The sequence below is a fragment of the Lolium perenne genome, chromosome 7 (assembly GCF_019359855.2).
Source record: "Lolium perenne isolate Kyuss_39 chromosome 7, Kyuss_2.0, whole genome shotgun sequence".
In the NCBI taxonomy this organism is placed as follows: domain Eukaryota; kingdom Viridiplantae; phylum Streptophyta; class Magnoliopsida; order Poales; family Poaceae; genus Lolium; species Lolium perenne.
Window position 1 is genome coordinate 300,468,671 of NC_067250.2, and position 27,065 is coordinate 300,495,735.

The following is a 27,065-nucleotide window of genomic DNA, read 5'->3' on the forward strand; positions in this document are numbered from 1 at the left end:
GCGCTTGCGCTAGCAGCCTCCCACCGGTGGACTCCCATGCTGCAGCCTCGCGCTGGCGGGCGGCCTCCCGCCCTTGGCGTCGGCGACCTCTCGCGGGCGGGCCAGCATCCTCACGCGCTCCGCCACCGTGTGAGCTCTCCTGTTGCCTCCGCTGCTGGATCTCTCCTCTTGCAGCCGCTGCTGGAGCTCGCCTCCTCCTGCGCCCATGTGTCCGGCTCAAGGAGGCCAGCGCCACCAGGCCAGCTTCACCTCCCACCCTGGCGGCCCCGACCGCACCCTGCTCCCGGCCGGCATCCCTCTCGACATGAAGCCATGGAGGCAAGGCCGATCGCCGTCGCTTCCCCCGCCAGAGCCCCTACTATTTTGATAGTTTGAAGAAACTTATTTTGATATTTTGACTGAGGCAACAATAAAATATCAAATCCTATACATCGACAATCTAGAAGATACAGTACTCCTAGAAGGAAATAAAATACAGTTGTTACTACTGAAATGGAAAAGCACCACAATACAGCTCTATTTGAAAAGCTACAGTACTACAGGACATGGAAAAGGAGTTTGATATTAAAAACTCTGGAAATTATGTGGTGCTATTTATTTTTTTGTTACGAGTGCAAGCAATATCAAACTCTTAATTTCCTGAGCATATCCTGGAAACCTACTGCCATCTCTTTCATATCTTTAATTAGGTGACATTTAAGCTAAAGATATTGCCAATTTCGCGACATCAACTAACTTGTGGGGGAAAAATATGTGCCTCCTACTGCATACGCTATTAAGGTAGATGGTGCCAATTAAATTCATGGCATCAATAAAAATTGTGGAAATTACTGAAGCTAACCATTGACTACAAGAGAGAACATTAATATCGAGTGAACTCTGCAAAGTATTTTGGGTTCATCAACATAGAACAACACATTTTGCATTATTAGATACAGTTCTTACACTGCACATTGAAATAAAACTTAATCAGAAGTAATGCGTGGATCATGGAGGGACTCACCATACAACAGAATGTTTTCAATCAGCCTTCACGGTTGGCAGTTTAATATGTAACAATAGCATTTCATCCAAAAATTGAAGTTAAAAACTACCAATTGTTTCCTCATAGATTTGTTGCAAGATATATCCAACAAAAATGAAAGTGCCATTTTTACCACATCAGGTTTGTCAGCTAGATATTGCATATCACCTGAGTGGTTAGATGCCGGCAACTGTACCATTTCACACTTCATTTCTCCACGAGTTGCCGGCATGGGAAGGACAACACAATCACAACAGATGTTCCACGGCCTCCACCTTTCTCTACCCCTCTTGATTGGATGACATTGTATTAAGCCCCCCGGTTTTTTGATTGATTCCTACCGAGGGTACATAATGCATTAGGATTAAGATTGAACTGAGAGGAGATATACTGAATCTCTACATCTTAGAAATACAGATCCCCATAGTTGATGATAAATGTGTGAAAGGCAATGAAGAAGAACACATAAAAATTACGTATACACACATCCGTACAATAGCCAAGATTATCAGTACAACTTGGTTTTGATAATCCTCGTAACTGACCCGCAGGTCAAATCTGCCGACTGAATTTATTTTTTAGATTAGCATTACACGATGAAGCACAAAACCAAATTAATCTCAATAAACCAAGTGTATGGCTACCGAATGCTACTTTCACTATATAGGACCAGACCAATGGGCACAAAGATGTAGACAAAGAAGTGCAGAAAATTGGATCTGCACATTACCTTCTCGCTTCTCAGGGCCTTTTAGAATTCGCTTTTGTTCCTAGACAAATTCTGAACCAATAAAGCATTCTGGTTCTATGGTGAATCAGAATGGATGCTCGCTGCCGCTGTCCAGGGAGTCATGACGGTCTCGACCATGATGACATGAGCTCCGCCGGGGTGGATTTAGAGCAATTACCTTGGACGAAGAAAATACGGACGATCGCTTGGTTAGTCGCTGTTTGCTCGCGCCAACCCGGAGCGCGCCACAGCGGTATTTCGTCATCGCCGCTCGCTGTAGAACGCACGGGAGCGGCCACGAACACCACCCCTTCGCATCCCCCGCCAACTCCCGTCCGGCCACATCTAGCACGCGTCGTCCCCTCGCGCCACCATCAGCAAAGGGAATCGACGCACAGACGCGCATGTTTGCTCCTCAACAAGGGGCGGCGCGTCGGATCGATCGGATGGAGCATGGGATGACTCAATTTGTTGCTTGATTTACGGAAGGGGGATGCAAGACGATGGAGGAAAATAGACGGCGTTTAGGAAGCTGAAATGAAGTAGAGAAGGGAGAGATATTATTCTGCAGTTACGTTTAAACCTTCCTCGCAAATCTCCACGAAATTAATGCCTCATATTTCTTTAACTTTTTGGAGAAATTGTGTGGTTAAAGTTTACCTTTCCTGTAATTTACTTTCCTTTCTTGTAATTCATGTTTTCCTCATGGTGTGTAATTTCGTTTTCAGATGGTGCGGTGATTGCCTGATGCATTGTTTGATGGTGTGGTGGGAGGGCAAAATGGTCAGATGTAAAATATGTAGGACGAAACATTCGACCGGAGGAAACAGAACCAGTTCCTCCTTTTTATATAGTAGAGATGTACATGTAAACTTTTTTGTCAAAATTTTTTAACACTTGAAAATATGTTTTTATGGTAGAGGGATCATACGCACTCGGGAGCCGAATTGAGTTTCTGCTCTTATAAATATCAAGCAATATTAAACCCGACGGTTCAAAGTACTGATTAATTACAACCCACGACACGAGGGAGCATATGCATCAAGAGCCGAATTGAATTTTCATAGTGTGTTTTCGTTTTCAGCAGCAAGGCGTTGTTATTCTGTTTGTTGATTCGGTGTACTCCTATGTTTTCTTCAGTTACAGTTAGGCCTACAACTACGCTTCTTCTTCTTCAGCGAGCGAGCGACGGGCGGCAAGCGAGATAGCCACGGGTCATACCCTGTACGCCATGCCGACCTCGATGAGGGACGTGTGGGGGATGCCGAGAACGACGGCTGGCCTCCGTGAGTTACGCCGGAGGAACCCGTAAACAACGTTGACGGCGAACTTCTTGACGGCCGACGACGACTCATGCGCGAAGACGCAGGTGTGCCCGACCATGTACGACACCCCGGCCTCCCGCTCCTCCAGCAGCTCCCTCACCTCCGATCTCGTCTCCTCCCTCCTCCACGCCGCGGCCGCCGCCGGCATCTCCTCGAACCGCACCTTCTTGCTGTAGCCTTTGTCATTGCTGATCTCGCAGGAGCCCATGGACGCCAGCGCGTCCACGACGGCCTGGCTGGGCGCGGCTGGTATGACCGACATCTCGCCGGAGACACTGGACGACCGCTCGCCGTCGGCGCCGTCGGCCTGCAGTCGGAGGAACTCGACCACCTTCACCAGCAGCTGGTTCTCGAAGTTGAAGTGGTCCCACCTCCCTTCCTTGTACCCGTACCTTACGACGCAGCGGAACAGCCGGTACTCCGGCCGCCCGATCCGGCCCACGAGGAACCGCTCCTCGGGCGGCACCTTGGGCACCGTGAGCGTCTGCAGCGACACGAAGACGAGCACCCGGTGGAATGCCGGGAAGTTGGTGACGAAGTGCGCGAACATGGGCGGCACGCCCGTGGCGCCGGCGCCGCCATCGGAGTAGACGAATCCCACCCCGGGGACGCGCACGAGGCCCATGCTGCCGGAACCGATGAGGCCGAGGAGGTGGTCCAGGCACACTTTGTTCTGCAGCTCGTACTCCTGCTTCTTCGCCGTGCCGTAGTGCCACGCGGACATGACGAGCAGCGTGGCCAGGGAGAGCAGCAAGGGCAGCCAGCCACCGTGGGGCACCTTTGCCAGGCACGCCGAGAGGTAGAGGAGCTCGACGGACCCGAAGCCGGCGGCGAAGAGCGCTGCCCACACGACCGATCGGTTCCACACCGTGGTGATCACCAGGAACATCAGGCATGTCGTCGCGAACATCACCAAGATCACGGCGAGGCCGTAGGCGTTCCCGATCATCTCCGTGTCTCGGAAGCCGATGGTGACGGCGAGGCAGAGGGACATGAGGGTCCAGTTCACCTCCGGGATGTAGATCTGGCCGTGGACATGACTGGACGTGTGCACCACCTTGATGCGCGGGAAGCAGCCCAGGGCCCGGCACTGGCTGATGATGGAGAACGTGGCAGAGATGATCGCCTGGCTCCCCACGGCGGTGGCCAGCGTCGCGATGATCAGAACCGGCCAGAACACACGGTCTGAATTTTCAGAACATAAACGAGAGGGGGAAATGTTAGTTGGAAAAAGGTGCTAGCAATTCAGAGTTCAGTCAACTCAAATCAAGAACGTGAAGATAAGTTGTTCGCCGGTAAAACAGTTATGAGTTTACACTCACAAATTCTTAGGCCATGTACAACGCAAATTTCTCAGATGAATACTTATAAAAATAAACCAAACTTTTTGTTTAGCACCTGTGCTTATTAGTTAGGCGTCTGCGCAATACAACTAAACACCAATATTTCGACAAAAAACCGATTTTTCTAAGCACTTATCTAATCATTTTTCATTGTACATGCCCTTAGTTGCAAAAATAATTGAAATTGCAGTAATCTAAAATCGCATGCTATGGAGTCTCTGATTAGTTTCTAAAAAAAAGAATCTTTCAAGGTGTGCAGTTTTAGTGTGAAGATGATTAGAAGTTGATCCATGGCGCCAAAATGTGTCTTGGATTGAGAAAACAGGGGAGCAACTTACATAGACAATAGAAATTTACTACTATTAGCAACAAGAAAGCAAAGGTAGTATCATCTTGTATATATTTATACGATGTAAACACATTATTAAATGTAGATTACAATACACGAGTAATGATTGTTGCTTTGATCATGGACGGCGGGGCAGGTTTTGTGCTACGTTCCCCTCCAATGCCACATTAATCATGCGACCACAAACATTGCGCAACACGATAGGTTGTTCTCTCAAACCCAGCTAAGAACCCTAAACCAAGCCTCCTCATGTTCGAGGAAACTCATTGCGATAACTAAGAAATACAGTACCATAAAAATACTATTTAAACACATTTTATGACAAGGATTTTTACTACCATAAGTCGGAATGTTAAAAGGAATAATATAGTGTTATGTGCAGATATACAACCTCCGGCGATAGATTTTGTTGGAAGAAGAAGACAAAAGACACTGCAAGGCCAATCACGATATTTTTGCCGAAGTTGATGGAACTTGATAATTTATTTGTCATTCATGTTTGTCATAGTTTTGTTGTTGTAGGCGGATCTGTTTGGTCTTAATATTTTAATAGATTATGGTGGGTGCATAGTTAGATGGATATTATAAAGCATTATTCTAATTGTGCATCGAAACACATTATACATTTTTGAGAAAAATTAAGATAATAAAAAAATTCCGTCAATCAGTCAAAACATTGGCACCTCACCTGGAAGAGCTTTGTAAAAGCTACTTTGGAGATCTTCCCTGTGTTTAGACAAATAAGCAGCCTCACCCATGTAAGCCAGAACTAAGCAAGGATACACAACAATTGTGAACCCAAGCTGCCACGGCAAAGCAATAAAACAAATCACAGTAAAGATTTTTTCAATACTTCGTGAAAAATGACATATCCATAGGTGGGAAAGAATCACTTACCCTCAGTGAAAGCTTTGAGAAATGCCCAAGATCAGCAAACATTGCTTCAGCACCTGAAAATCTATGGCTGTAGTCAAGCCTAATACAGCAACAACAAGTGACTGGTCGCCCAAGATGAAAAGGATAAAATGTGTTAAACCTGTAATGCAGAGAACAATTCCTCCAAGTGAGCTCCATCCATCCTTGCCAGCCTTCCTGAAGAAGTTGTATATGTAATATGGGGACAGAGCACGGACAACACTAGGGTTCCACTTCAAAAGGTTGTAAATCCCAATGCCGCCAATACAAGCGAGCCAGGAAATCAGAATCGGAGCAAACAGGAAACCGACACGGTGTGTTCCATAGTGCTGGAGCGCGAAAAGTCCCACTAGAACGATGCATGCAACTAGCACGGTGTAATCTGTATGACAAGTGCAACGAGAGATGATCAATTGCAGTTTGTGATTCAGATGAATGATTGCAAGGCAACACTGTAAAAGGGAGTAGATAAAATTTGCTGATAGGAAGAGTAAACCTTACAACGTAATTCAGTTAAACAGCTGCTTACTTTCATGTAGCTCTGGGAACTTGATTCTGAGGCCAGAAACAGCTGACAACACTGCAGGAAACCATGTAACCCTGTCAGTTACCATGAAGATGCGATGAGCAAAAGTTCAGTTTCAGGAACATAGTTATGCCTTAGGAGTCTAGGACATACAACTTCTGTAAAATACAATTTCAAGTAAGAACAATGCAGCATAGAAGATATCAGCAAAGTTTCATCATCACCTGACATTGTCGGGGTCAAGACGCCGTCTCCGATGACCATACTGGTGCCCATGAGAACGAAGAGCAGCAGCACGACGCGTAGCGAGTAATGTTTCTCGAAGAATCCCCTGATAATGAGGCTGCTCCTTGACTCCTTGCAGGGCTCGTCCTTGTTGTACGTCGACAAGGAGCCATGGCCGGCGTGCAAGCTGTTCAGCAGGCCCATCCTGGAGCGCCTGCACATCAGCGAGTACAATGCAAACGTCCCACCTGCACAACATATTTTGTTGGACATTAAAAAAACAAAATGCTCGTTAATTAATACCTAGAATGTAAACTGTCACTACCAATTTCACACGTTAAGTTCTTTCAGATGATGGAACAGAGAACTCTCTCGACATGATTCAACAGGAATGTTAGGTTCTGGGATCACCTTCTCCATTGTCGTCAGCACCAAGGACCAGGATGATGTACTTGAGGAGAGGTATGAGGGTGAGGCTCCAGAAGACCAAGGACAGCACGCCGAGGATCTCTTCGTCTTCCTCGTGGAGACGAAGTTTCCCAGAAAATGTATTCTTGTAGACGTACACTGGAGATATGCAGAGGTCGCCGTACACTACACCGAAGCTCTGGTATGCCAGTAGAAGCGTCCCTTTCTGCCATCCCTAGCGCAAACACAGACAGAGACAGATAGAGACGTGACGTGTTTGACTAATTACGACAAAGATGAAGTAAGGACATACGCTGGAATTAACATCATTGGGCAAAAAGGTTGTAGTCTAGAGAAGATTTAAACATGTAGTAGGAACGTAGCTTCAAAGTGGACAGGCAGAAAGGTAAGTCTGAGCTAAAGTACCAAACAAATATGTCCATTTTGACCATAAATGGCGATCTGATTTGATCTGACAGTGAAACAAGACCTATGGTTGTCGTGAGCGATGGTATGCTTCCAAGAAAATGGACATGGACTGCGAGTTTAAGCTGTTAACAAGGTTGACCCCAGAGTAAGTAGAAAGTGCTGAAATTTACATACAAATCAATGGCACCATTAGTTCCATTTCTGGGTTCCGACTTCAGATTGCAGATATCTAGAAGATTACTATAGCGGTGAATAATCAAGACAGCTCCTAGATGCGACCAGAGCGTTTTTGCAAGGAAACATGTGCAAAATCGAAACAAATTACCATGGAACTTTAGAGCTGAGAGAGGAGCCATGAACCCATGATGCAAACTTTTTTTTCTTCTTTTGGATGAGAAGTAAACTTTTTTTTGAGGACCCATGGTGCATTGGTGCAAACTATAACATATACCCTTCCCAAATCTACATGGTTAAAAACTTCAACTACTTGCCATTATATTTTTATTGATTGAACATGCATACTCCAGAACATAATTCCACAGAAACCTCATGTAGAAGTTACACAAGAAGAATAAATACACCGTACTATTGCAAGAAACAAGCCCCAAGAAAATGCACAAGTCAATACGAAACCAAACTCCAGTCACACAAATGGAAACGAAACAACATACTAACCAAGAACTCTCAAGGGTGCAGTTGATCAGGTATATATTTTTATAGAAACAGCCGATCAGAAATAGTTACCCAAGAACTCTTCTTGCTCCTGGGCTGCACACCACCCTCCAAATCCATGGTGCTCCGGCCGGCTGCACGTACCTTGCGCAAATCACACGAAAACGGGGCCGAATTCTAGAGTTTCTCCGGTGGTTCACTGAAACGCCTGTCCTTCCCCCACGGCTAGGTAATTAACTTGGTGTGAGTGTGACGCGATCGGCCGGAAGTTTGTTTGTTTGTCCGTGCGTGTGCACTGCAACCACTGATGAAAGAAGGAAGAAGAGGAGTGAAAGAGGGAGGGAGGGAGGGAGGAAGGAGAGAAGCAGTTAAGGAGAAGGGAAAACGTGGATGGTTTCACAAAAAGATGAGGGCTGGAGAGACAGTGAGAGAGCGCGCGCCAAATGGTTCGGAGCGCTATTTTTTTCATTGGGTTGTAATTCTTCTCCATCACGCTCACGCGCATGACGCGCGCGTGCACACAGCGTTGTGTACGTGTTCTGTACGTCCGCCAGGTCCATTTGCTGGGAAAAAATGGTTGACAAAAGGTTTAATTTGATTCTGGCACGCCAATCGCACCAACCGTTAATCGGTTATAAGTAAATTCTAGTACTCCAGTACGTTCAATTATGGACTATGCATATATTTTTGTAAAAAAAAAAAAAGCTGATATAGTGACACATCCAATGGCGAAGAATCCACCGAAACAAGCAGACTGAGCTAAATTCAAATTATGTATTCAACTTTAGCATCTGATGAAATGTTTTGATTAAAAAATAATAATTCAACTTCAACCTGCCATTTATAACTGATACACTGTAACACTGCCCATATTTTTGGTTCAGTTTTTCCTTCATGTTATATTGTGATCCAAATTCATATTAAAGTGAGGCTAACTTCTGATGAGCGGAGCGAGAACCATCGCTGGGTAGACTTGGGCCGATGATTCTTGCATTAACTTGTTTTGTGACAGTTAAAGTGCTATATTGTTGGCCACCAAAACCCACCGGCGAGTAGCGACGGGCAACACGTAGAGCCGGGAGGCTCCCAGAACTGCGGTAGGCCCTGGTCCCTCGTGCGACGGCCCGGAAAGCTCCGGCACGCACGTCCGATGCTGGTGCAAGGGCGTGCCACCTGACCTATACCTGGTCAGGAAGGTGATGGATTGCTTCGCTTAGTTTCCTGCATGACATACACGTAAACATTAAATACGAGCCTCGATCGGCTCTCAGGTTGTCCTGTGAATCGGCTCAAGGAGCCGATCCACCCATGATTCGTATGAGGTCTACGATAACATGGTGATCCTGCTTGATCAATATTAAGTTAAAACGATCTACGACGATCTAGGGTTTTCACCACATAACCGGAACGTGCTACACGTAATTGAGTCTGGCAGCCACGCAAGATGATAATAAACCAGCCCTAGATAAGGCCTAAAAACCAACATGGAGTTGATTCCCGGAACATCTTCTCTAGGGCTGGCAAACTACACCCTACGTACTACTGGATCCTTCAACCCGTTTGCAAGGCCTAACTATGTAGATATTAAACTAATCCTTGAAGAACAAGGAGCAATCGTAACGGATCGGATCTACTGAACAATGACTAAGCAAGGTGCCACCCTTGCACCTCAGATCGGTACAAGGGTGGCTAGATATCTAGGGGAAGCATGACTAATCAAATACATCAAGAGAGTACTGATGCTAACCCTAACATACCCACGATAACTATGTTGCTCGCCATCAACAAGGCTTCAGCACGAGCAACGCATAAACAACGAATAAACTCGATACTGCCTAGATCGCGAGTGATGCTTACCCGGAAGAAACCCTCGAAACAAGGGGTGGCGATGCGCCTAGATTGATTTGTTGTGAACGTGATTGTCCTCTTTCTCAATAACCCTAGATACATATTTATAGTCCGTAGACTTTCTAACGTGGGAATAATCCCAACCGTGCACGAGCCAAATTCTACCTTTTAATCCTAACCGACACGTATCCTACTATATTTACAGATACACGGGCAATCTAGCCCAAATTCCTTGTACAAGGCCGATTCATGTATATTTTCCATGTATATTCTCCAAGCCCATCTCAATCACGGCCCACCTCTGATCCGTTTAAATTCTGGTGATAACACATGCCCCCCTGGTTTTGGAAATGATAATTCCAAAACCACTCTGCCTTTTCTTCGTCGGGTCACGTCGTGGCAGGGCAAAACCGTCGCAGTATCCTTCATCATGATGCCTTGCCTTCTCAACTTCTCCGCGTGATTTGACAGTTGTTTTTTTTCCTTTTGGCACCACTTCCTCGGAAACTGCTGTGGCATTAAATCCACTATATCCCCTTTTATTTAACCGCGCCGCACAGTTCGCCTCTTCATCCCCTTGCTCTGTTCTAGCCATCGGCACCAGAAATCCCCCCTCTCCTGTAGCAATGTCGTCCTCTTCCTCCTCCTCCGCCTCGTCGGATCTTTCCTCCCTATCCTCATCCTCTCGTGAGCCGACGCCGGAGTGGGACTCGCTGGCGGCGCACGATATCCTCGCACCACCGAAATGGGACAAGGAGGACCACGACTCCTTCGTCTGGTCTGAGGACGACAAGTCCTTGACCAGCGGAGACGATGACCTCCAGTTCCTTGCCGATGGGGAACTGGAGGCGACGAGCGAGGATGACTCGTTCTCCTGGGACGGCTACACTTCCTCCGAGGAGGAGGAAGAAGAGGAGGACGACGACTCCCTTGAAGATTATCCGCCGGCGAAGCGCTTCCGCGCCGGATCAGACGACGACGACGACGAGGAGGAGGAGGCTCCCAATGAGGGCTACGGGAGTAGTGACGAGGAGCCCGCCGGCAGCAGCGCCGACGAGAGCTCCGATGGCGACGACGAGGGCAGCAACGGCCCGTAGAGTAGGATTAGTAGTAGTAGATTGGTCAATAGACCTTCCTTTTGTTCTTCCTTCCTTGAGCAATCGGCTCTTCTTTGTAAGAAATCCCCTTTATTAATGAAGAAAATATTCCTCTGCCGATCTTGCTTTCTCGTTAAATTTGTCGATTGCCAGAGTAAGTCAACGCGCAAAGAGCCGATGGCAGGACATCGGCCTTCACAATGAAACGCCATTAAGGCCAAATCAGCTGCTTATTTATACAGTCATCTGCCACCTTCGTTTGAGAGAATAAAATTAGCTCTCCAAATTGCCACTCACAGGTCCAATACGTGTCCACGCCAACTTCTCAAACGCACAGATTCAATTTCTCAGCGAATCCAACGGGAGAATCATCCCAAATACCACGGTCTCGCTTGAACTGATCTGTTAATTGCTCAATCGAGCTTGTTCCTCTAGAGTCGATGACCATGCATCGGCTTTTTCATTATTCTGAAGTCGATGTCCGTGCATCGGCTGTACTGGTATCCATGTTTCTAAAGTCGATGTCTGTGCATCGGCTGTGATTTGCATATAATTTTTTTTTCTCTAGCCGATTTTATGCATCGGCCCCCACGTTTCACTGTCCATGTATCGCACATGTTTATCCGTTTAGGTGCCCCCCGAGCCGAATCTGTCAGGTAACTGCAGATATCGGCTCTGTAGTCATCCAAAGAACTGTACCTGAACATCGGCTCCGTCAGGACCAATGTCGACTTTCCCTAGCTCATCAGCCGATGTAAACCCATACCCCCGCTTTCCGTCTCCTGTTAGATCGATGCTCATCACAGGCAAAACGTATGGCGAGGATAATATGGGCCGATTGCTGGAATCGGCCCCCACTTTGATTGCATTGCTCAATGAAGGTTTACATCTTGTTCGTGCTTTACTATGACTACGTGATATGCTTGAGACAAGATCATCACTTTTTATTTTTTTGGCGCCGATCGCAGGGATCGGCCTTGCCATGTACGTCCATAGTCTTTGCTCCTGTTACACAGTCAGGCCGGTGGATAAGACCAGCCTCACCCCGTTTTTTGTTACGTCGATGCGCTCACAGTCGTCCAAAGTGACTCCGGAGAGTGGCTCTTGGCCTGCCGCCTCCCAAACGTTCATGCCAGCCGTTGAGATCTCGGCTGAGTCATCTGCATGGACGACCTATACTTCATCTCCATCCCACTGTATTAAGCATTGGTGCATCGTGGATGGAATGCAGCAGTTGGCGTGGATCCAATCTCTTCCTAGCAGGACAGCGTAAGTGCTCTTGCTATCGACAATGAAGAATGTCGTAGGGATGGTCTTCCTTCCTACGGTCAGATCCACGTTCAGAACACCTTGTGCCTCTGATGCTTGGCTGTTGAAATCGCTCAATGTGACATTGGTCTTGATCAGATCTGAGCTAGAGCGTCCCAGACGACGTAGCATGGAGTATGGCATGATGTTGACTGCCGCTCCGGTGTCGACCAGCATCTTGTTGACCGGCTGCCCATTGATATAACCTCGTAAGTACAGGGCCTTCAGGTGTCTGTAACTTCTTTCTCGTGGCTTCTCAAAGATAACCGGCCTTGGGCCGTAGTCAAGTTGTGCCATAGGTGCCTCTTCGGTTTCAGGAGCACAAAACTCCGCCGGAAGAATGAACACCATGTTGGTGCCAGCCGATGTCTCGTCATCGGCTTTCTTTTGTTTGGGGCGCCACTCTTTCTTTTGTGGTCGACCCTCCTCGTCCAGAGTTCGCTGAATTTTCGCGGCTAGATCAGGCCGCGCTTTCCTCAACGTATGCTGGTATAACCTTTCGGCTTCCTCCAAGCAACGTAGTCGCTGAACCCTACGTTTTTGGGAGTGGCTGAGTCCATCAGGGCACCACCTTGGACGGTGGTATTTATCTTCTTCTTCTTCTTCTTCTTCGTCTTCTAACTCCTCGAGATCTTCCACCCGAGAGGACTCAGCTTGCTTGTTCCGAGATGGGAGAGGTCCTAGACGCTTAAACACTGACACATCTCCTGTGCCCTTCTTCTTCTGTCTACATTCTGGGCAGTTGCCGATTGTGGGCAATCGGCTCATTCCTGAATCCCAGCAGTGTTTGAAGAAGGGACAATCCCAGTGCCTGTCCACGTCATCCTGCTCTCTTGATTTTTCCTTGGTATGGCGCTCATATCCTTCATTGTCCCGATCATGCCGACGATATTTCCTGGCGTCCCTGCTAGCCCGACGATCTCTTTCGTCGTCGTCGTTGTATCGCCGGCGTTGGTCGTACTGATGCTCATATTTGTTGAGGAGATGATCAGAGAGAGGTCGCTGATATCGCACATTCTTCACTTCTCCCTCTGTGATGTAGCGCTTGCCATCGTGTCGGGGCCGGTCGCGCGGAACGGCCTCCTCTTTGTCCTTGCCACGAGAGCGGCTGCCCTCGTCTCTGTCCTTACCAGGGTGGTGCACAGGCCCGACCATGTTAATGCTGAACGAGAAACCTGGCTGGCACCTCCCGGGGTAAGCGTACTCAACCATGTTAACGGCGGGGAAGGGGTGTGTGTCAACTTTCATGGCATACTGGCTGAAAATTAGACGCCCTTGTTCTATCGCCATTTGGATCTGCTGACGCCACACCCTGCAGTCGTTGGTGGTATGGGTGAACGTGTTATGCCACTTGCAATATGGCTTTCCGTTCAGCTCTTGCGCCATAGGGATTTTATGGCCTTCGGGTAACTTCAGCTGCTTCTCCTTGAGTAAGAGGTCAAAAATCTGCTCAGCTTTGCTTACGTCGAAGTCAAACCCTCTTGGAGGACCTTGTGGCTTAACCCACTTGCAGGACACGGGGCTTGCCCCCCGAGCCCATTCAGCCACGGCTACCTCCTGATCTCCTGCAGAGTCTTGATCTTCCTCTGTCTCAACCAGGACTACCGCGCGCTTGAACTTGTCCTGGTACAACTCTGGGTGGCGCTGTTCATATAATGACAGTTTCTGAACCATATGCGCCAGTGAAGCGTACTCTGCTTGGGAAGCCATATCCTTGATCGGCGATGCGAGACCCACCACCGCCAGCTCGACTGCTTCTTTTTCAGTCAAACGAGCCGAATAGCATCGGTTCCTGATGGTCCTGAAGCGCTGTATGTATTCTGACACTGTTTCTCCGCGCTTCTGTCGTACTTGTGCTAGATCGGCAATGCCAGCCTCGGAAGCCTCTGAGTGATACTGCATGTGGAACTGCTCTTCCATCTGCTTCCAAGTCCGGATTGAATCTGGTGGCAGCGAGGTGTACCACCCGAAAGCCGATCCTGTGAGGGACTGTGCGAAGAACCTCACACGTAATGGGTCCGATGCTGAGATCGTGCCCAACTGCGCCAAATATCGGCTCACATGCTCGATTGAACTGGAGCCTTCTGACCCGCTAAACTTGGAGAATTCAGGGAGCCGATATTTGGGTGGTAGTGGGATCAAATCGTACTCGTTGGGGTACGGCTTGAAATAGCCCATTGCCCTCCTTTTTGGCACCATGCCGAACTGGTCTCTCAAGATCGCACTGATCTGATCCACAGTGCTAGCTGCAGGAGTCGAGCTTTGAAGGTTCGTCGGAGTGGCATACTTAGCTAGCCACGCCTGCTTCTCAAGATCTGATCCAGAAGCCCCTCCTGCTGTTCCAGAAGTCCCCGCTGTTGCAGTCTGGCTCGTGCGTGCCCAGCTACTGCAGTCTGGCACATATGTGCATGTGTATCCGTGCGGGATCTCCTTAGGCGGTTCATACAAGAACTGGTAATCACTAGGATCACCACCGATCTTGTAGACGACGTATGCCGGTGAACTCGGCACTTCTGGTGCTGCCAGCGCGAATGGCAGCGGTGGTCGGGTCTGGAGTGGTACCTCTCCTTGGTGAGTCCCTAGAGCAGGTCCTGACGGAGAGTACTGATGCTTCATGATTTCCTGGACCACACGAAGCGCGACACGCTCCAAAGCGTTCACCAGGCTCTCAGAATGGCGGTGTAGCGAATGAGCTACCATGTGATTAACCTCCTGACGCAGAGACCTGGTGCGTTCTTCTGAAGGAGTAGACAGATCCATGATGACCCACAAGTATAGGGGATCGCAACAGTCTTCGAGGGAAGTAAAACCCAATTTATTGATTCGACACAAGGGGAGACAAAGAACACTTGGAAGCCTTAACAGCGGAGTTGTCAATTCAGCTGCACCTGGAAACAGCCTTGCTCGCAAGGGTTTATCAGTAGTAACAGTTTTATAGCAGTAGCAGTAGTGGAATAACAGCAGCAGAGTAACAAAGACAGCAGTAGTGATTATAGTAAACAGCAGGATTAAAATACTGTAGGCACGGGGACGGATGAACAGGCGTTGCATGGATGAGAGAAACTCATGTAACAATCATAGCAGGGCATTTGCAGATAATAATAAAACGGTGTCCAAGTACAAAGCAATCAATAGGCATGTGTTCCATATATAGTCGTACGTGCTCGCAATGAGAAACTTGCACAACATCTTTTGTCCTACCAGCCGGTGGCAGCCGGGCCTCAAGGGAAACTACTGGATATTAAGGTACTCCTTTTAATAGAGTACCGGAGCAAAGCATTAACACTCCGTGAACACATGTGATCCTCACATCGCTACCATTCCCTCCAGTTGTCCCGATTTCTGTCACTTCGGGGCCATCGGTTCCGGACAGCGACATGTGTATACAACTTGCAGGTAAGATCAATAAACAATGAATATCATGATGAAACAATAACATGTTCAGATCTGAGATCATGGCACTCGGGCCCTAGTGACAAGCATTAAGCATAACAAGTTGCAACAATATCATCAAAGTACCAATTACGGACACTAGGCACTATGCCCTAACAATCTTATGCTATTACATGACCAATCTCATCCAATCCCTACCATCCCCTTCGGCCTACAGCGGGGGAATTACTCACACATGGATGGGGGAAACATGGCTGGTTGATGTAGAGGCGTTGGCGGTGATGGCGGCGATGATCTCCTCCAATTCCCCGTCCCGGCGGAGTGCCAGAACGGAGACTTCTGGCTCCCGCGACGGAGTTTCGCGATGTGGCGGCATTCTGGAGGGTTTCTGGCGACTTCGACTTCTTCCCGTGCGTTTTTAGGTCGAGGCCGATAAATAGTCCGAAGGAGGGCGTCGGAGGCCGGCCGAGGGGGCCACACCACATGGCCGCGCGGGCCCCCCCTGGGCCGCGCCGCCCTATGGTATGGGGCCCTCGGGCCTCCACCTGGTTTGTCCTTCTGGCTCCGTCAATTCTCTGGGAAAATAGGGCCTTCTGCATAAATTCCGAGGATTTTCCCGAAAGTTGGATTTCTGCACAAAAACGAGACACCAGAACAGTGCTGCTGAAAACAGCGTTAGTCCGTGTTAGTTGTATCCAAAATACACAAATTAGAGGCAAAATAATAGCAAAAGTGTTCGGGAAAGTAGATACGTTTTGGACGTATCAACTCCCCCCAAGCTTAGCTTATTGCTTGTCCTCAAGCAATTCAGTTAACAACTGAGCGATAAAAGAACTTTCACGAACGCATTTGCTCATATGATGTATATATTCTCATGCTATGGCTAATACTTAAGCAGTTCATAATGAGATACATGCAAATAAGATCATCTAACAGCTATGTCAATCATGGAGAGGTACCAACAATTAATAATAAGCATCATGAATCATGTATATAAGCAGGATTGCAATGTTCATAAGAGAGTATGATAAAGTGGTATCTCGCTTGCCTGTATTTGATTGGCAAAACATAAATGCCCAGGCACCTCTGGAGTTCATAGAAAGACTAGAAGTAGTGATTGTCAAAGATAAAAGCATCAAAGTTATACCACAATCAATCATATTTTGAGACAAGCATATTATAGTAAGAATGACAGTTGTGCTCTCAAGATAGTGCTCAAAGAAATAATGGAGACACAACAAAGAAGTAAAAGATTGACCCTTCGCAGAGGGAAGCAGGGATTAACATGCGCTAGAGCTTTTCATTTTTGAAATCAGGAGTAAAATCATTTTGAGAGGTGTTTGTCGTTGTCAACGAATGGTAATGGGTACACTAACTACCTCGCCAACCGGACTTCCAAGAGCGGCTCCCATGAATTATTTGCATATTTATGTAGCACTCCTTCCAACCTTTCTTACACAAACCATGGCTAACCGAATCCTCGGGTGCCTGCCAACAATCTCATACCATGAAGGAGTGCCTTTTTATTTTAGTTTTATTACGATGATGACACTCCCCCCAACCTTTGCTTACACAAGCCATGGCTAACCGAATCTTCGGGTGCCGTCCAACAATCACAAACCATGGAGGAGTGTCTATTTAAGTTAATTAATTCGGGACTGGGAATCCCATTGCCAGCTCTTTTTGCAAAATTATTGGATAAGCGGATGTGCCACTAGTCCATGTGAGAGTCCGTCAAAAGTAAATGACAAGGTTGAAAGCTAAACACCACATACTTCCTCATGAGCTATGAAACATAAACACAAATTGAGAAGCATTTTGAAGGTTTTAAAGGTAGCGCATGAGAATTTACTTGGAATGGTTTGAAATGCCATGCATAGGTATTTATGGTGGACACTTTGGAACAACTTGGTTTTCAGGTGTTTGGAAGCACGAGCAGCGTTCCCGCTCAGTACAAGTGAAGGCTAGCAATAGACTAGGGAGCGACAAATCAAGAGAGCGATGCTTGTCATAATCATGCTTGCGGCAAAATAAATTAACGGAGGCATAAAAGTGATACAAGAACTCTGAAGCAATATAGATCATCGAGGCTTAATTGACTTTTTGTTCAGTCATATGCATGCGTGAGCATGTGCCAAGTCGATATAAACGAATTATTCAGAGGAGGATACCACAATGCCATACTTACTTATGAATAAAACAATGCAAGCAAACATCCATGACATGCTACTCATATTAATAAATTAGAGCTAATCATGAGAGATCATAAACTTCTAGACTTTCTCAAATAACATATACCTCACATGAACCAACTAAGCATGCTCACATGGATGAGTATATGTACAAAAATGAAAAAAAATAGAGTTCATACCAGCCTCTCACCACAATCCAATTGTCGTAGATCGTCATTATTGCCTTTTCACTTGTGCAACTTGGATAATATGAAATGAAAACCACGCTCCAGCCACCGAAGACCATTGAACTCATAAAGAACTTTACAAAACCAAAGAAGAACAGCAAATATTTTTGGTGTTTTCGAATTTGAGAACAAGAACAAAAGGAAGCAAACAAACAAAGCAAAATCTTTTTGGGTTTTCTTATAGCAAACTGGCAATAGCAAATAAAGCGAAACAAATGCAAGAAACCAAGATAAACAAATGGTGAAGAGAAACAACAGAAATATTTTTGGTCTTTTTGTGTTTTGGGAAGGAAACAAAGCGGAAACAAGAAATAGCAAACTAAAAGGAACACAGAAAAGCGAGATGGCAGAAATCTGCCAAATCCTGACAGCAGTACAGAAATCGATTTTTACAAAAATCTTACGTTCCTCAGCTCGAAAAGTGTTCAACTAATGAAAGTTAGATAACAACCTGGGGAACCTGCACAAAAATTGGCAGCTCAAAATAACGTTCTGGCTGTGCGCACGAATTTTTCTAGTAACAGTCCAGAATCTGTTTTCAGGCAGCACTTCCCCAAATATCATCTTCCTCTTATTAGAAAACCACTCAAACGAATAAAACAAATATGTACCAGTATCCAGCAATCATAATATGCAAAGAATGAGTGATGCCGGTATACCTCCCCCCAAGCTTAGGCTTTTGGCCTAAGTGGAGTTCAACCCCAACGAGGATCGCTGTTTCTCGCCGGTGGATAATTCATGGAGTAGTCATAGTAAAGTTCCTGTGCAGAAGAAAAGCGTGGAGGCTCCACATGTCCAACATGTTGATGCGAGGAACTTGCTGCATCGGATGATGAGTCGAGGTGCTCCTCGACTTCCGTGTCGTCTCTTGCATGTTGGCCTCCTCCCTCTATGTGTGCATCCAGTGCACCTTCTGTGACCGACCAATCTCCCCTGGAATCAAGGTTAGACAAAACAGGCGCAGGCAATTTTACTAGTTTCTCAGTTTTCTTAGTTATTCTCCAGACTTTCTTATAAAATGTCATCTTGTAAAACAGGTTACCCAAGTTGGAGGAATCAGAAACAAATTCATGTTTAATCATAGAGGCTATGTCAAGTTTTTCTATGGGGAATGGAATATCAAAATGATGAGGTTCTACATTATGAAAAGCTAGTAAACGAGAGGCGATGAGACCTCCACAAATTCCACCTTTCTCACGGTTAGTAGCAAGTCTATAAGCTATCAATGCCCCCAAATTATAAGTCCTACTACCTTGCAGTGCCGCAGCTAGAAAAGCTAAATCCGGGATAGAAAGTTTACCACCAATCTTTCTAGCAAGGACGCATTTAGTAATGAAATAGGCGAAGTAGCGGATAGCCGGGAGCTGAATGCTAGTGATTTTACCACTATCCTCTGAGAAACTCCTTCCATAGCAAATCATCTTGAAGAGGTTTAAGAGTTCTTGCGGCGATCCCCTTATCTTCTCGCATGACCCCCATTGCGGTACTCTAATTGCTGCACAAAAATCACTGAACGGCAAGTTGACAGCTTTATTGTAAATTTTATACTGAACCGTGGGGTTAGATCGCGACCAATTGAACTTAAAGTCCTGCACAAAAGACATAGTTAATTTTGCATATTGTCTTGGCTCTCCTTCAACAAAATCACTCAGCCCTGCTCGGGAGATTAGACTCCGAACGTCTTCCAATATTCCCGCGCTTCTCATGAAATCCGCGCACGGGTAGTAAGAGGGGTATACTCCCTCTTCACGATTCACTCTCATAACTTGTTGGACCTCCAATTCTTGTTGGTTCAATTGATATCTATTCCACTCCATTTTCTGAAATTTTCAACAAACAATATAAAAATTTGATTTGGTGACATATAATCAAGGGGAACTACTATAGGAACTTGCTAGAGTACTAATCATGCATCAAAACTAGTCTATACAACTTAGAACAAGCATGCAAGCTCACTAAACATGTTACCTACAGCAGCGAAATATTCAAGATATACTCAACCAAACAAAATTCTACTTGGATAGGCGGAGGAGTCACATACCGAAGAGCAAATATGCCAAATTTCAGACAGAAATCTGGGCTGAGCAAAGAGATCGAAAAATCCTGAGCTCTTGAGCAAAAACGCGAGTGAGAGGAAGCTGGTTTGAGTTTTTTCGGGAGAGAGAAGATGCTGGGAGAAAGAGATGAGATAGTGGGGCAAGGAGGGGCCCACACCATAGGGTGGCGCGCCCACCTCCTTGGCCGCGCCGGCCTGTGGTGTGGCACCCTCTGGTGCCCCACAGGTCATCCTCTGGTGCTCCCAGGTGCCTCGTCGAAAAATAGGACCAACGGTATAATTTTTGTGAATTTTTGAAAACTTTGAAAAATACACATTTCTGGGTATTAAGTTTATTATTACTGGCCAGGAAAATTTTGAAATCTCCAATTAACTAAGGAACTTTGCAAATTAAAAGTGCTACAGCAACTAGAGCAAGTGGAGGAAGAAAGAGATGTTGTTTACCTCCTCTATGCATATAAAAAGTATTTGTTAACAAGGTTGATCAGGTCTTGCCACCAAATAAATTTTACATAGCATAAGAAGAAATAAACCTCAAATCAATCATGTTACCTTGAATTGTATTGATATGGATCCAATCACGAGAGTTTGATATTCTTCTTTAGGCTCATATATAGGACAATCAATAGTTCCCACTTTGATAGTTCTCACATTAGAAATAGTATTAACTCCACACGCTTTCTCAATCCTCTTGGGAAAATAAACGGTATGCTCCCTATCGTCAACATTGAAAGTAACCTTTCCTTTATTGCAATCAATAACAGCCCCTGCGGTGTTAAGAAAAGGTCTCCCAAGAATAATAGACATATTATCATCTTCAGGCATTTCCAACACAACAAAATCAGTTAATATCAAGCAGTTCGTAGTAACTTGAACAGGAACATCCTCACATATACCAACAGGAATAGTAGTAGATTTATCAGCCATTTGCAAAGATATATCAATAAGTATCAACTTATCTAAGTAAAGTCTCTTGTAAAGAGAAAAAGGCATAACACTAACACCGGCTCCCAAGTCACATAGAGCAGTTTTAACATAATTATTCTTAATAGAACAAGGAATAGTAGGTATACCTGGGTCGCCCAACTTCTTTGAAACTTTGCCATTGAAAGAGTAATTAGCAAGCATAGTGGAAATTTCCTCATTGGAGATTTTCCTTTTGTTAGTAACAATATCTTTCATATACTTTGAATAAGGTGGCAATTTAATAGCATCAGTCAAAGTGATTTGCAAGAATAAAGGTTTCATCCAATCGCAAAATTTATTATAGTGTTCTTCTTCCTTTAATTTTAGTTTCTTAGCAGGAAAAGGCATTTGCTTTTGAACCCAAGGTTCTCTTTCATTACCATGTTTCTCAGCAATAAAATCTTCTTTAGTGTACTTTTTATTTTTAGCATGCTTTTCAGGTTCTTCTTCAACCTCTTCTTTATCAGGAGTATCATTCTTATCATTATCTTTATCATATTCATTACCACTTTCAGTTTCAGCATCAGAAATAGAAATACTATTAGGATCATTAGCAGGTTCAGAGGATTCTACAACATTTTTATGCTTCTTCTTCTTTTTCTTCTTAGAATGAGCACTAGGTTCAATGTGTTGAGAATCTTGTTCAATTCTTTTGGGATGCCCTTCAGGATATAGAGGATCCTGGGTAGAGACACCACCTCTAGTTGTTACTTCATAAGCATGTTTCTCTTTAGAATTATTCCCCAACAAGTCATTTTGCACTTTAGTGAGTTGTTCAATTTGAGTTTGAATCATTTGAAAATGTTTAACAAGCACCTTAACATCATTGGAGGTTCTCTCCACAATATCATGCAAATTGCTAATAGCTTGAGAATTTTCCATTAAATGATTCTCTACTCTCATATTAAAATTTTCTTGCTTAACAATATAATTATCAAACTCATCTAAGCATTGTGCAGGAGGTTTTGAATACGGAATATCTTCCCTAGTAAAGCGTTGAAGGGAGTTTACCTCAATCATGGATGAAGGGGGAATTATCTCACATATATCTTCTATGGGAGGAAGATTCTTCACATCTTCAGATTTAATACCTTTCTCCTTGAGAGACTTCTTGGCTTCCCTCATATCTTCATCATTCAATTTAATTAAACCCCTATTCTTTAATATTGGCGTTGGAGTTGGTTCAGGCGTAGTCCAATCATCATGATTCCGGCCTATTTTAGCCAATAATTCTTCAGCGTCGTCTGGAGTTCTTTTCCTGAAAACACAACCAGCACAACTATCCAGGTATGCCCTAGACTCAATGGTTAGTCCACTATAAAATATATCAGGTAAATCATGCTTTTCCAAATCATGGTCAGGCCGAGCTCTAATAAGAGAGCAAAATCTCGCCCAAGCCTCAGGCAGTTTCTCTCCATCTTCCTGGTTAAAATTATAAATTCTCTGCAAAGCAATATGTTGAGCACTAGCAGGAAAGTATTTACGGAAGAAAACATCAAGCAATTCTTTTGGACTTTTAATAGAATTAGGTGGCAAACTATTATACCAAGTTTTAGCGTCATCCTTTAATGAGAATGGAAAGATTTTAGCAACAAAGTAAGTGCACATCTTGACATCATCAGAAAACAAGCTACTTAGAGTAGATAACTCAATCATGTGTTCAACAGCACTTTCTTTTTCAGTACCACAAAAGGGTGTTTTCTCAACAATAGCTATATGAGATAGATCAAGAGAAAAATCATAATCTTTATCCTTAATGTTTATAGGAGATGTGGCAAACTTAGGATCAGGAGACAGTTTATATCTAACAGCATGTTCTGCAAGCAACTTTTTAATTGTTCTTGCATCAGTAGTAGCATTGGATTTTTCAATAAAATCATCATTAAGCTCCACATAATCTTCATCAGGATCATCACTAAAATAATCAAGTTCAGGTGAATTAACAGGTGTAGTAGCATTAGGAGTTTCAGTATTTTCAATTTTTCTAGACCTAGCAATTGTAGCATCTAGAAAAGATCCCAATGAACCACTATCATCAAGCACAGCAGAAATATTATCAATATTATGAGAGTTTTCAGATTCAGCAGAAGTACCCGCATGTGAAGCATGTGGCGGTGAAACAAGTTTATCAATCACAGATGGTGAATCAAGTGTAGCGGAGGTATTCAGAATTGTTCCTTTTCTTGTAGTGGATGGTAATATGGCGACCTTAGTATCGTGAGGTTTACCCATGATGGAGAATTTGCAGCGAACAATATTAATCCAAGTGAACTTCCAAATAAAGCTATGCTCCCCGGTAACGGCGCCAGAAAATAGTCTTGATGACCCACAAGTATAGGGGATCGCAACAGTCTTCGAGGGAAGTAAAACCCAATTTATTGATTCGACACAAGGGGAGACAAAGAACACTTGGAAGCCTTAACAGCGGAGTTGTCAATTCAGCTGCACCTGGAAACAGACTTGCTCGCAAGGGTTTATCAGTAGTAACAGTTTTATAGCAGTAGCAGTAGTGGAATAACAGCAGCAGAGTAACAAAGACAGCAGTAGTGATTATAGTAAACAGCAGGATTAAAATACTGTAGGCACGGGGATGGATGAACGGGCGTTGCATGGATGAGAGAAACTCATGTAACAATCATAGCAGGGCATTTGCAGATAATAATAAAACGGTGTCCAAGTACAAAGCAATCAATAGGCATGTGTTCCATATATAGTCGTACGTGCTCGCAATGAGAAACTTGCACAACATCTTTTGTCCTACCAGCCGGTGGCAGCCGGGCCTCAAGGGAAACTACTGGATATTAAGGTACTCCTTTTAATAGAGTACCGGAGCAAAGCATTAACACTCCGTGAACACATGTGATCCTCACATCGCTACCATTCCCTCCGGTTGTCCCGATTTCTGTCACTTCGGGGCCATCGGTTCCGGACAGCGACATGTGTATACAACTTGCAGGTAAGATCAATAAACAATGAATATCATGATGAAACAATAACATGTTCAGATCTGAGATCATGGCACTCGGGCCCTAGTGACAAGCATTAAGCATAACAAGTTGCAACAATATCATCAAAGTACCAATTACGGACACTAGGCACTATGCCCTAACAATCTTATGCTATTACATGACCAATCTCATCCAATCCCTACCATCCCCTTCGGCCTACAGCGGGGGAATTACTCACACATGGATGGGGGAAACATGGCTGGTTGATGTAGAGGCGTTGGCGGTGATGGCGGCGATGATCTCCTCCAATTCCCCGTCCCGGCGGAGTGCCCGAACGGAGACTTCTGGCTCCCGCGACGGAGTTTCGCGATGTGGCGGCGTTCTGGAGGGTTTCTGGCGACTTCGACTTCTTCCCGTGCGTTTTTAGGTCGAGGCCGATAAATAGTCCGAAGGAGGGCGTCGGAGGCCGGCCGAGGGGGCCACACCACATGGCCGCGCGGGCCCCCCCCTGGGCCGCGCCGCCCTATGGTGTGGGGCCCTCGGGCCTCCACCTGGTTTGTCCTTCTGGCTCCGTCAGTTCTGTGGGAAAATAGGGCCTTCTGCATAAATTCCGAGGATTTTCCCGAAAGTTGGATTTCTGCACAAAAACGAGACACCAGAACAGTTCTGCTGAAAACAGCGTTAGTCCGTGTTAGTTGTATCCAAAATACACAAATTAGAGGCAAAACAATAGCAAAAGTGTTCGGGAAAGTAGATACGTTTTGGACGTATCAATCCACTCCATCGAGCGCGCCTTCAGGTGAGAACCCTTTCCACCTGATGCCGTGTGAGCGGGTTCTCTGGAAAGAGCCGATGAGGTCGGCTTCGAAGAGAGCTTTGACATTGTCATACTTCTTCTTGAGCTCCTCCGTCAATTCCTCGTACGTGACTGGATCTTCCGCCATCTCTGATGCGGATGACGATGCAGTTGATGACGAGGACTGTCCCACCGGGCGTGCCAGAATCTGTTGGCCACCAAAACCCACCGGCGAGTAGCGACGGGCAACACGTAGAGCCGGGAGGCTCCCAGAACTGCGGTAGGCCCTGGTCCCTCGTGCGACGGCCCGCAAAGCTCCGGCACGCACGTCCGATGCTGGTGCAAGGGCGTGCCACCTGACCTATACCTGGTCAGGAAGGTGATGGATTGCTTCGCTTAGTTTCCTGCATGGCATACACGTAAACATTAAATACGAGCCTCGATCGGCTCTCAGGTTGTCCTGTGAATCGGCTCAAGGAGCCGATCCACCCATGATTCGTATGAGGTCTACGATAACATGGTGATCCTGCTTGATCAATATTAAGTTAAAACGATCTACGACGATCTAGGGTTTTCACCACACAACCGGAATGTCCTACACGTAATTGAGCCTGGCAGCCACGCAAGATGATAATAAACCAGCCCTAGATAAGGCCTAAAAACCAACATGGAGTTGATTCCCGGAACATCTTCTCTAGGGCTAGCAAACTACACCCTACGTACTACTGGATCCTTCAACCCGTTTGCAAGGCCTAACTATGTAGATATTAAACTAATCCTTGAAGAACAAGGAGCAATCGTAACGGATCGGATCTACTGAACAATGACTAAGCAAGGTGCCACCCTTGCACCTCAGATCGGTACAAGGGTGGCTAGATATCTAGGGGAAGCATGACTAATCAAATACATCAAGAGAGTACTGATGCCAACCCTAACATATCCACGATAACTACGTTGCTCGCCATCAACAAGGCTTCAGCACGAGCAACGCATGAACAACGAATAAACTCGATACTGCCTAGATCGCGAGATGCGATCTAGGCAGCATGATGCTTACCCGGAAGAAACCCTCGAAACAAGGGGTGGCGATGCGCCTAGATTGATTTGTTGTGAACGTGATTGTCCTCTTTCTCAATAACCCTAGATACATATTTATAGTCCGTAGACTTTCTAACGTGGGAATAATCCCAACCATGCACGAGCCAAATTCTACCTTTTAATCCTAACCGACACGTATCCTACTATATTTACAGATACACGGGCAATCTAGCCCAAACTACTTGTACAAGGCTGATTCATGTATATTTTCCATGTATATTCTCCAAGTCCATCTCAATCACGGCCCACCTCTGATCCGGTTAAATTCTGGTGATAACATATATAACTTAATAAAGATAAAATGCTCCATGAGAGTCAAGTACCATTATGCTCGTGACATTGTTGTACAGAGTAAACTGAAGGTATGTAAGATTAGTACTCATGATAATCTTGCTGATATGATGATAAAGCTAATTCATGTTATCAAGTTTGAGTTTTTCTCGAGCTTGGTTGGTATAACTGTTTAGCCCAAATGGTTCTTTATTGTTCAGCAGATTCTTGAAGGCCATGCTACAAGATGGGATTTGTCTCAAGGTGCAGTTTATTATATTGTGATCCAAACTCATACTAAAGGGAGGCTAACTTATGACAAGCGTAGCGAGGCCGCCGGATAAGCTTGCGCTGAAGTGTAGCGGAGTCTGAAGTTATCCCACACGCCGTGCCCTACGGATCGATGCCACCACCTATATATACCGCTGGTAAGCCGAGGCTAGGGTTTTTCAGATTATAAGATAACCCATGGCATATGTAAACACTCCCCGATATAGTGAACTTTTAATGATTGGGGTCCGTAATTTTTTTACATCTCTTTGTTAGAGTGGGTTTTCACGATAAAATCTTGTGTCCCTGCACATGTTTTTATTTCATTTTTCCTTATTTTATCTCTTTTGTAACACTTCACGGCTCTGCATCCTCGGAAGAATCGCAGCAGGGAGAAAGGGAAGGCACCTGTCGTTTGTGGCATCGCCACCGGTAAGGAGTACGGGGCGGATTAAACTAAGATTTTATCGAATACCTAGGATGAACCGCTGGAGCTTATCATCTTTCCACGACGCCGGCCGGTGATGGCGGAGGAGAGGTGCCGGAGGCCCCCTGTTTATAGTAGTTATAGGGTTCGTAGCAATAGGAGTAGAAGCAGGATCTTGTTTTGGTCTTTTGCCTACATGGCGTATGGCGTGATGCCGTTCCTC

At 45.5% G+C, this 27,065-nt stretch overlaps 1 protein-coding gene across 2 annotated transcripts; it reads right to left on the reverse strand.

Annotated features, from left to right (window-relative positions):
* Positions 1-2,807: 2,807 nt before the first annotated feature.
* LOC127312037 (probable potassium transporter 13) lies at positions 2,808-8,213 on the reverse strand. Of its 2 annotated transcripts, none has more exons than XM_051342517.2 (8): positions 8,019-8,213; positions 6,849-7,080; positions 6,437-6,685; positions 6,216-6,266; positions 5,808-6,068; positions 5,669-5,721; positions 5,460-5,574; positions 2,808-4,264 (listed from the first exon to the last, which is right to left on the reverse strand). In XM_051342517.2, exons 1-8 carry the CDS (start codon positions 8,064-8,066, stop codon positions 2,970-2,972), a joined length of 2,304 nt encoding a protein of 767 aa, XP_051198477.1. In that variant the 5' UTR covers positions 8,067-8,213; the 3' UTR covers positions 2,808-2,969. The 2 variants fall into 2 exon arrangements, with proteins under 2 accessions (XP_051198477.1, XP_051198476.1); XM_051342516.2 differs by having other exon boundaries at positions 6,188-6,286.
* Between the last annotated feature and the right edge of the window lie 18,852 nt (positions 8,214-27,065).

What these genes read in the sequence shown, in the direction of transcription:
- LOC127312037 (XM_051342516.2), bottom strand. Translation starts at nt 8,066, where the DNA reads ATGGATTTGGAGGGTGGTGTGCAGCCCAGGAGCAAGAAGAGTTCTTGG. An exon ending in CTGTTTAACTGAATTACGTT is followed by an intron (nt 6,069 to 6,187) that starts GTAAGGTTTACT and finishes CTTGTCATACAG; the next exon opens with ATTACACCGTGCTAGTTGCA. An exon ending in AATTGTTCTCTGCATTACAG is followed by an intron (nt 5,722 to 5,807) that starts GTTTAACACATT and finishes ATAGATTTTCAG; the next exon opens with GTGCTGAAGCAATGTTTGCT.